Source organism: Diadema antillarum, unplaced genomic scaffold, assembly GCF_040938485.1.
Source record: "Diadema antillarum isolate AM-2024a unplaced genomic scaffold, OU_Dant_1.0 scf00000162, whole genome shotgun sequence".
Classification (NCBI taxonomy): domain Eukaryota; kingdom Metazoa; phylum Echinodermata; class Echinoidea; order Diadematoida; family Diadematidae; genus Diadema; species Diadema antillarum.
The window spans coordinates 1,248,938-1,259,994 of NW_027271051.1; the positions used below are offsets into that span (position 1 = coordinate 1,248,938).

At 41.7% G+C, this 11,057-nt stretch overlaps 1 protein-coding gene across 1 annotated transcript in view; it reads right to left on the reverse strand.

Annotated features, from left to right (window-relative positions):
• Nucleotides 1-10,298, reverse strand: part of LOC139722262 (transcription initiation factor TFIID subunit 1-like) — a 35,400-nt gene extending 25,102 nt beyond the window's left edge. The window contains exons 1-10 of the mRNA XM_071633571.1: nucleotides 10,256-10,298; nucleotides 7,672-7,846; nucleotides 6,437-6,572; nucleotides 5,304-5,414; nucleotides 4,512-4,942; nucleotides 3,798-4,010; nucleotides 2,880-3,059; nucleotides 2,144-2,260; nucleotides 1,165-1,210; nucleotides 403-695 (exon numbers count right to left, since the gene is read on the reverse strand). Coding sequence (XP_071489672.1) covers nucleotides 403-695; nucleotides 1,165-1,210; nucleotides 2,144-2,260; nucleotides 2,880-3,059; nucleotides 3,798-4,010; nucleotides 4,512-4,942; nucleotides 5,304-5,414; nucleotides 6,437-6,572; nucleotides 7,672-7,779 — 1,635 coding nt within the window. The 5' untranslated portion in view covers nucleotides 7,780-7,846; nucleotides 10,256-10,298. The remainder of the gene's footprint in view (nucleotides 1-402; nucleotides 696-1,164; nucleotides 1,211-2,143; nucleotides 2,261-2,879; nucleotides 3,060-3,797; nucleotides 4,011-4,511; nucleotides 4,943-5,303; nucleotides 5,415-6,436; nucleotides 6,573-7,671; nucleotides 7,847-10,255) is intronic.
• Between the last annotated feature and the right edge of the window lie 759 nt (nucleotides 10,299-11,057).

Below are 11,057 nucleotides of genomic sequence, written 5' to 3' on the forward strand. Positions count from 1 at the left end.
AAATTTCAGTCAACTCCAGTGGGTGGATTTCTTTACACACTGTCTTTCGCGCACATGCACATTGTAGAACACTTTCTGACAATCCTTTATTTTATAAAGTGAGAATCTCTTCAATGGTGGGGAACACTTTTCCATTTTTTCTTTATTGCTAGTGATTGACAAATTGCCCTACATTGACATAAATAAGCACTAAATTGATCAGTGTTTTAGCTCTTTTTGGATATACTTTTTGGATTTCATATTATGAATGGGATCTTCAAATATTCAAGCAATGTCAATGATAGTTCTTGAAATTCTAGGCAAACTGATTTTGCCTTGTTAGGATGGCTATACAGATTTTGACAGATGACCATCATGGGACCTGAAGGAGATGGATGTACAGATAGAAAAGATGCTACGTACATCATCCGGCTCCGTTCTGGTCATCCCACTCTTCTCCATGACAATCTTGGACTTGCGAGGCTCTTTCTTCTCCTTGCCACTGGCGGCCATCTTGTCTGGATCCATGTCCTCCGGGATGCGGAGGATGATGTTCTCGTCGTTGGGGTCCAGACGGAGTACGGGCGGGGCTGGTATCTTGTCCATGGCCTCGTGGTCCCAAATGATGTCATCTTCCCAGCGCTTGTACACCAATTCCTCATTGTCAGCAGGAAAGATGGAGTACCAGGTACTTTCACTTTTCTCTTGGGGTGGAGCTACAGACAGCATAAAGATTCAATTTGATATGAGAACATTAATTTTGACGGGAATACATCATCTCCTTTTTCTTCTATAGTACATGAAAAGATTTTATAATTTCCGTAGGTTTCCACGCTCCCTGACAACACAATGGATTTATAACCATGTATGAATTGGATGTGTGTACATTGTAATTTGACTTTCGATCCTTGCACGTTTGCCACTGTGACAATATTTGTTTGTTTATTACTGCTGGATGCAGGTAACTCATATGATGTCCAGCTTTGGATGTGGGTAGCCTACATGAAACTACAAGATGTGGATAACACGAAACAAAGCAAATTCTAAGCGCATGCCACATCTTTCTATGAAACACAAGTTACCCACATTGTCTTTTTCCTGAGATGTTAACCACTCATTACCATAGTTTCGGTGTAAATGGTGAATAAATGATGAATAAAATCGGTGACACAAAAAATGACCAACCTGCATTCTGGGATTGCTTGGGAGGTGTGGATGGGATCTTGGCCAGCTTGCCATTGGTCAGGTCACTTAGCATCGGTCCTACCACCTTCACGGCCGTCCTCTCGTTGTAGTTTGGGCCTAGGTAATCCACCTCTCTCTGACCTGTACAGCCAGAAAAAAAAAATGTGCAGGAAGGGTCAGCATCAGACAGTCAAAACTACAAATCTGTCAAAGGAAATCTTAAACATAGTATCATGAAAAAAAAACCATACACACACACAAAAAAAGAAATTATTGTTGATGGCCACGCTGCTTTTTGAAATTCTAAGAGATGAGAGTTGGTCAGAACTAGTCAGAACTAGCAGAAGTGGTCAGAGCTGGTTAGAACTACAAGTCCTAAAAACATAATTTCATGAACATAAAAAACAAAAAAACAAAAAGAGATTCTTGTTGACAGCCACAATGCCTTTTGAAATTTGAAGAGGTGAGAGCTTACTGGGGGTCAAAGGTGTGTCAAGCAGGAAGAAGTTTCCTCAAAAGATGCGAATACTCTCTACTACAACATTACAAATGCTTGGACATTATTCAATTACCTCAAGAGAGTCAGTTTCTTTTCTTGCAAACATCTCTTAACATAATATCAGGCAATGCAAAAACATGAAACCTTCAAAAACAGCAACAAGTTACAAGTGCTTTCACATCATTCAATTACTTCTAGTGAGTCAGTTTCTTTCCTTTCAAACATCTCTATCATAATACCATGCAATGCGAAAACATGAAACCTCCATTAAAAAAACAGCAAGCAAATACTTACAACTGGACGTTTAAGCAAAAAGAGAGAAGGGGAATCCTTACCCTGCTGTTGGTAGTAAGCCAGAGCTGTGCGGTTGGCCAGGGTGGGCACCCAGCCGGCATTGTTGGCCGAAGTGGAGCTCAGGACCTTGTCTTTGACCTCCTCTGCATCCCAGATGACGTCGTTCTCCCAGGCCAGCTGGGTCACCATGTCGAAGCAGTCGTCCGAGGCCGGGGGCAAGGGGGGCATGTTGGCCAGGGGATCCTCGGTCGCGGCAGGGCTACCTTCCGATTCCTTCTTCTCCCTCTCTGAAAATTCCTTGGCCTGGCGCAAACAAGGGAGCCCAATGAGGTACCCAATGGGAGTGATCAAGTTTGTTTGCTTGCATTTCCCTTACAGATGACCAACTGTCAAAACAGACAGGACTCCCCCTGCTACTCCTTTATCTACCCTGAGCATAGTAACAACTTTAGCATCATAACTGGTCTCTCTCTCACATACTCTTACAGTACCAATCTGCAAGCAAATCTTTCCTTGCTCACACAGGCAGTAATCATAGATTGGCATAACACTCATTTTCTATCAAAAAACACACACTTGAGGATCATTAAAATTTACCAAATGTGAATTACTGATATAGCATGTCACAGCAAAACATTTTTGTGAAGCTGAATAGAATACGAAGCTGAGCATAACAAGCACTCATTGAATGCACTCAACTCAATAATTAGTTATGCTCCTTTTGTTTAAGTGTGAGGTTGATTTTTTTTGGACTTTATGACAATATTTCAGGACAAAACAACAACAAAAATATAGAACGTTCAACACATGGGCACACAACATATTTGGAATAGCACACATGAAAATCAATTAATATTTCAAGTAGGTGTCATGATCTCTAACAGCATTTTTAAGACAAGACTAAAATTGATATGTCCCTCACTGATTTGAGCTTGAAGCCGTAGCCGAAGCCTTCCCCATTATCAGGGACGTCCAGCATGTCATACCAGTACTGGGCCGGCCCGTATCTCCACTCGGCGATCTCCGGAAGGGCATCCTTGTTCTTGTCCTTGTCAGCATTAGCGTTCTGGCCTTCTGCCTCCATTGCTGCCATTATCAACTCCTGCATGAAATGGATGATGAAAGATATTTACGATGAAGTCATTGTAGAGATGCACATGTAAACTATGCATTACAAGGTTTTCACTTCATATTCCCAGCATATGATGACATAAATGGTATCCTGGGGTACCAAATAAAAAACAGCCATTTAGTTGAATTATTCATTTTTTTTTAACAGGTTGTACCCTGGGTTGCCAAAAAGTGGAAATTATTTTGGTGCTGGAGCTAGCACGTGCTAGCCACTGCACTGCACTGAAGCACACGCTATTGCTAGCACAGCGTGCCATGCATGCATAGTATAACATGCAGTGGCATGGGAATGACTATGTACACGCACACACAGTGCATGCATTTCTCTGCGGCTGTCCTCGAGTGGATGTGAGGTGGCGCTACACAACGTGGTACCCTGGGGTAACGCGTGATGCATCATATGCTATCCTGACAATACCTTCGACATATAGAATAAACATTTTCTCTTCCTGGCAAGCTTGCTGACAAGAACAGAACAAAAAATGGCTGCACTACCCGGTACTTGTTTTATCCATCGAATATTACACCTAAAAATGAAACCTTGACACTACAATAATGTGTCTGGTGAAAAGGGAGAGAAAAAATGAATAATAATTCACATCTCTTCCATCAATTCTCCATATTGAATACTCAATACTCAAGCTTAGACAATCTGCTTCACAAAAGCAAACACTTTTGTGAGTGGGAAGCGTGTAGGGAGGAAGCTTACAGCATCATCCGGCATACAGTCCTCGGGAGGAGGGGGCGGGGCATAGATATAATCCCATCCATCTATTGTCTTCCGGGTGGGGCTGGGAGGAGGGGACTGAACTGCCGCCTCCGAACCGGAAGGATGCCTCTTCTTCTTCTTCTTCATGCCTCGCCACAGCTGGGGGAGCAGATTCTGCTGTGGCAGGCCAAACAGGCGGTAGAATCTCAGGACCTGGACAGGGAGGGAAGGATATGATGCAATGAAAGTATACACGCAAAGTTTCACAGTAACATTAACATACTTTTCTCATGAGTGATGACATATCTACCTGCATTGGCTGAAAAATTTTATGAAAAGCATTCTTGTAATACATGTGGCACACTGGAAGCAGTGTGGATGGTCATTATTGCACAAGATTGCTAAGGTTTGTACTCTTACATTTCATAGGTTTCTGGAAGAAAAAAATAGACACACAAAACAAACAAATTACCTACAACTTGACGTCATCCATTCTACTAGGTGTAATTACATACTTTTAACAGTACTGATTTATGAGTATAACAAAAATACATTTAGCCGTAATATTCCCGATATTTATAGCCTATTGAAGAACATGAAATCATTTGACATAAACTGAAACCAGCCTGGAATAATGGCTTTCTGTGCAGTTTCCCAAACTGTGACAGATTGAAATTTGACATCAGCATGACAAAGATTAATTAGGGTTCTCACCTGGCCTGGCCTGAACTCCGGGAACAGTTCTGTGACGTCTTTGCTTCTAAGCTTCTCATCAGCTGCGGCACTCAGGTGCTTTAGAGGAGCATTGATAAGAGATCCTTCTCTGGCAGTCTTGCCATCTGCACCGGCATCATGATGAGGTTGCTTCTTAGCCGAGGCATCCTCGCCCCTCTCCCCTTCTTTGTTCTCCTCCTTCTTGACTGCTCCTTCCGCATCGTCCCCGGCAACCTGCCCTTTAGCATCACTGGAACCGGTGTCTCTTCCACTGCCGTCTGTCTCTGTGGCTGGAGGGGCATGGGTTTGTCTCGACACGGGGGGAGGAAGGGGCGGGGGTGGCATCAGGATGGAGTCGTCCTTGGTCTTGGCGTCTCTTGTGGAGTCTTCCTCGTCGTCGTAGTCATCATAGTCATCATCCTCGTCATTGGCTGCAGGCAGTCATTGGACAAACGTTCACTCATATTCAGAACTTTGTATAGCACAACATGCCGAAAAGTGATGCTGGACAACTTTGTGTAGCACAACAATGAACATACTAAAGTGGTGCTGGACAAATGTTCATCAAATTCAGAACTTTGTACAGCACAACACGCTAAAGTGGTGAGCAAATGTAATCAAGAGGGACACTCCACCGTGACATCTAGGTACAAGTTCGAAATATCACAGAAAATACATCCAACTATAGAAGTTACAATAAAGATGTGAAGAAAATACGTAATTTAATGAGAAATGTAATATGCAGCCAGTGTTAAGCTGACATCACATCTCACACTTGGAGGACGTGGATACCTTTCTGTCTGGGTGCCATGCTTGCCATGGCTTCCTTGTAGACCTGCTCCTCCTCAGCAACCTCTGTGATGTCAGAGTAGTCCACTGCCTCCACTCTCCCCTCATCGTCACCTGTTTGGAGATGGATGTGGTGTCAATGTAACAGTTCTGAGCATGCTGTAAAGCTACATAGCTCCTTCAGTAATATCCTAATATCATTTTTTGGACCTGATTAATGTATAAATGCAGGGCCATCAAATCAGATCTATCCCAAAGAGATAGCTGTTACTAATATAAATGCAGAAATCCATGAACTTCAGAAGAATAAGAAAATTGGGACTTTATGAGTGTTCAAAAGTCTGGACATACACTTACACTGCGCTTTGTTGGAAAATTATAACATCCCTTGCTAAAGAGACCAAGTTGCCCATGCCATGACTCCATTGCACAAAACCAACTTTGATATTGAACACTGACTACATCAAACAAATTTTCTTTGCAACCTTAAAAGTCAATATGGTTTCAAAAAGAGAGAAATTACGTTAATAATTGGGCTTAGGTGTAAAATGCAGTGGCACATGTGTGTAGACTGTTAGTGGTTAAGGAAGTCTACTAGTATAGTATATATCATACAATGCAGTACAAGTACACAACATTCATAAGGACAGAATACAAATCAGACTTTTCCATTCATACTGACATCAATAATAAATAGAGAAACACTTCTTGACTCTCAGTGTAACTTGTAAGTACTATACAAAATATAAAGGTCAGCTCATTTGTGGGCCAACTGTTCATCAACAGGCTGGCATCTGATGCTCGACCCAAAGTGGCCATAACAAGACATCAAATTCATGATCTAATATTTGACGCCTTCACTATTGTCAAGAAATTGGTGGCTCACATTAGTTGCTCTAGGAAAAGGTCGACTCACAGAGATCATTAAAACACACATGAATTTTGTATGTTTCATGTGATGATGCTTGCTAAACCATTAAAGCATCAGTGACATACCACTTAAGTGGACTTTCTGTTGTTATTAAACACCACGCATAAATGTGCCAAGAAGAGCAGCAAATACCGTGACGTTACCGCAATCCAATGTCATCGCTGGATCCACAACACACAACCGGCAGACAAAGCATTACATTTACCCTTACTAAGAGAATCTGAATCGGAGGCCGACTCCTCGTCGCCATCTTCGTCTTCTTCTCCCTCTCGGGCCATTTCTTGGACCAAGGAGTCCAGACCACTCAGAGCTCCTAGGCCAGATAGATGACATTTTGCCTCCTGATCAATGGAAGTTTCAAACCAAATGAAATATCACAACTGATTATAATGTTCATTGATTATGTAGAGTGTTCAGAAAAAAAAATAGGATGGTGCTTTGGAAAATGAAACTGCGTTTGCAACTTGTGTATTCTGTGTCATGTTATTTATATCAAAATCATGAAATATATGAATCCTAGATTGCTAATATGAGTACTGAATAAAAAAAAAAAAATGCACACACAAAGTAATTAAAGTACACTAAAAGATCTACTTACAAAGAAAAATTCCCAGATTCCACTGTTTCTATAGGACTCTATTTGAATAGGATTGAAACATTAAATAAAGTATCACTACAGTGTATTACTCATAATTCTGCCACTTGGAATGTTGATACATGAAAATATTACAGTGCACTCATTATCAACCTTAATAGATTTGATGTACTGGGTAGTTTTTGTTTTTGGTTTTTTTTTAATGGTGCTTGTATGCAGATCATAGTGTTGTAAAATGTGCCTACACAAAGCATGGTGTGCTACTAGACCTTGCACACAAATTGAGAAGTAATGAGAACTTTGCTGCTGCCTCACTCATCGATAAAAAAACTCCTGCAAGGCGCATTGTTAAATAAGGATCATGCAATGCTCGAAACTCTGTTACTCCCATGCTTCCACATTCTTCTTTTGGCCGCCTTGTTTATTAACCAAACTGCAGCATTAATATACGAGTAAATGTGCAATACCCCACTTGAGAAAAAAAAATACATGTATGTACATACTGTATGCTGTATTTAGACATTTGAAAAAATGACCGACCGACCGACCGACCGACCGACCACCTGACCTCAGAGTGATTCCTATATACCCCCATACACACTATGTGTGGGTGGGGGTATAATAACTCTTGTGTCTGTCCAGTGTGCAAGCTCATACATTTCACTGAAATTAACTCAGCTTTTCATACAATTGGCTAAGCTAACATCAAATGATGTCAATTCCGTTGATGATTCATTAACTTTTGATATGTGATGAAACTAGTAACTGTCTGGGAATATGCAAATTCACTTGCAAGTATCATAAATATCTACGAGTCATATCAAATAAGAACATTAAAACATCACCTCATCTAGGATATCATCTTCAAGCTGTCCCGTCTCGTTGATATTGCCGAACATGAAACCAGTGAGAGAGAACTCCTGCAGTGTGTCTCCATCATCCTCCAAATCCATTGTGCCAATATGTCAGGGCAGCAGTGCAAACACCGGAGCGTCCACACACAGGCACTGCTGACAGTGTCTATTGGAATACCAAAGACATGATATTGACAATATGATGATTTGAAGGAAAAAACAACAACAACCAATTCCATGAGGTGTTCATTACCTCCGCCAAGGGAGGAGGTTATGTTTTTGTAACCGTTTCTTTGTTTGTCTGTGTGCAAAATAACTCACCAAAGTTGGGAACGGATTTAGATGAAACTTGTAGGAAATGTTGAGAATGACACAAGGAAAAGATGATTAAATTTGGGTAGTGATGCGGAAACTTCTATGGATTTTATGAAGGATTTTCTATATTTTGGCAGGTTGGGTCAATGAACTTGAGATTTCAAGCTGCGCATTTTTTAGGTTTACATAAGCTCACTGAAGTGCATGCTCTAGTTTCTGCTAGGGCGAGGCGCGTGCCGTGCACCTGGAAGATGATGACGTAACAAAAGGCTTGGAAATTCGGGCAATTTTTAGCATGCGTATGTATGGGTGAAAATCACTGATCTCTGTGGAAGAACAAGATCATTGGTGGAAATTAGCTGCTTGGCGGATGTCTGCGCTCATCTCAGAGTGCTTCTCTACTCTAGTTGTAAAAAGATTGGGATAGAAGCATAACTATAGCCCATAGGCATTACCACACACAGTCAGAGATGTGAGAAAGTTGTAGTTGAAGCATGTTATATCCATGCACATGACAAATTGATGGTTTGAAATGTGTAACATTTAATGAATAAAAACTTATGAGTTGAGACTTTGGAGTTCATTTGTCCATGTCTCTGTCTGCAAAGTCCCATTCAGAATTTCACTATTAGTATTACGTAGAGATATGAGATATGAACGCGTTCGGAATTACCATGGTGTTTAGTAAAGGCAATAACATGTCTGGCTAAGGCATCGGTGCTCCAGGCCATACCAGGGTGCTATCAAAGAGATTTTTCTCCTCCCCACCACTTAATAGAGGGCGGACTCTACAAATGGTGTCAGTGATTTCATGGGGGCTGCCATTGTACCCACTTAGTAATGGCGGACTTTGCGTACTAAGTAACATTTCTACAGCGCGTATTACGCGAACTTCTGAACTTTTACGCAGTAGGCACTTCTTGATTTGGCTGCTCCTCGGTTGCTTGTTCGCTAGCGTGTTAGCATGTGGCCGTGGGATGAGCCGACCGCCTCGTTGTTGTAATCCAGTGCATGCTCCCCACCATGCGTTCACAAACCAATAGTACAGGGCGTATGAAGAGTCCGCACTCTAGCAGTCACTGGGGAAAATCTCTTTGGGTGCTATAGATCTCTCACTAGACCTCTATATCAAGATGCGTGATGTTCGCATAGGGTACGCGATTTGCGCTTGCATGCCACTTGGCACTAGAGTAAAATATCCCGTTTGTGGCAGTTTAAGCAATGTTAACGGTTTTACCAACTTGCAAACAAATCAGGCAAATTATTTTCAACCATTTCATATATCATAGACAAGATTATTCATTAACACAATTGTTTTCATAAAAGAAATTTACCATTGACCAACGCAGTTTTCATGATTTACCAGGGCAAACCCCGGCACAATTTTCGCCGATAAGGGCAATATGCGACGTAGTATTTCTGCTTGCGGCACGATGTACAATCCCTATGCAATACGCGCGTGCTCCGCAATCTTTAGCTGAACGCCGCCTTCACATGTCTCGCGAACATTGCGTAAGCGCCAATTCCCATTGCGAAAGCACGTGAAAATAGCGGGCGCACATGCATTGGCCGCAAACAAGATCGCAATTCTGGCGGTGTTGTTGATGTCTTTCTCGTGTTTTTCTGAATTTTTTCGATGGCAACATCCACTTTCCGAACAAAAATGGCGGCCCACATTGGCTCGCGAACGTTCTATTTTATGTGAGGATATGTTTTCAAAATCCATGAGCATCGGGAAAACGACAAAAAATCAAGTTTCTTGGACCATTATTTCTTAATTGTTATGTTAAGAAGACAGAAGTACCGAAAATTTTATTTTGGATGCGATATGTTGTCATTTAGGTGAGAAAATTTCACTTTTGTCAGAGATTGTGCCCTTTTTATCGGTTGGTTTTTGTTGATTGCTAGTGTGTTAGTATATGTGTAGTGTGCATGTAACAGTGCAATGCTGTGTTTAGAGGTATATTACCGTGTATGTTGTACCTGCCGCGAACGGCTGCACGGCCGCTTACTGACGCAGTTACTCTAGTTTCTGCGACCGTATAGTCTGGCTAGTTATAACATCAAATGCAATGAATGGGACCACTGTGGAGCGATCACAATCCTCCAACTGATTCATACTGGAGAGTCGATTAAGTCTATGTCATCCATACTAGGAGCATCAAAGACACATACGAGTTCAATAAAGACAAGATAACTTGCTCCTGGTGAAATGCACCTTGCAATGCTTAAATGTCAAACATAAAGCTCAGAAACTTACATTTTTCGTGAGAGACTTTACATTCACTCTACTGACATCAACGGCGAAGGCAAGCTAGAATTATTGAACTTCTTGTTGTTGTTTTTAATACGATCGTCATAATTGGAAAGATCCCACACTGCGGAGTGTCTCGCCGCGCTTTCAGAATGGGTGATTTACGCTAATAATGACAATTCAAGAGAAAATCTCCTTGGAGTTTTCTCACTACCGTACCATCTCATTATGGCCTATTTTTTTCATTTTTTTTTAAATTTTAATAAGCTCTTTGCATAAATCCCACGTTTTCATAAAAGGAAACCAATGGTCAAATATAAGAGTGGATCGAGTGCCCTTGAAGCAGCAATAATACTTAGTATTCGAGTAACAAGTTTTTTAAAAAATGGGACAATCCGTTCAAAAGTCACGTGATGAATTTTAAAGTCTCCGTGGGAGATTATTGCATTTCATGAAGCCACTAATTATGGAAGAAATAAGGGCCGGGTCAGAAAACATCATCGGAAGCGGTATTTTTAATCGACTCTCCAGCATGTAGAGGTCTATTACAGGCCTATACATGGAGGCATAACCAGGTGTTGAAGGAGATGGCGGAGGTGGCGAGGGTGGCAGTGGAGGCAAGGAAGAAGAATGGGCCTCCTAGGGTGAGGGGAATCCGGTTTGTGAAGGAGGGTGTGAGATGCAGTGTGAGAAGGAAGGGTCAGAGGGATGATGGTGGGGGAATCTTAGCAGCGGGGGATGATTGGGAGGTGCGGGTGGATGAGGGAAACCGTACAGTGCCAGAGGAGGTGGTAGTAACTGCCCTTCG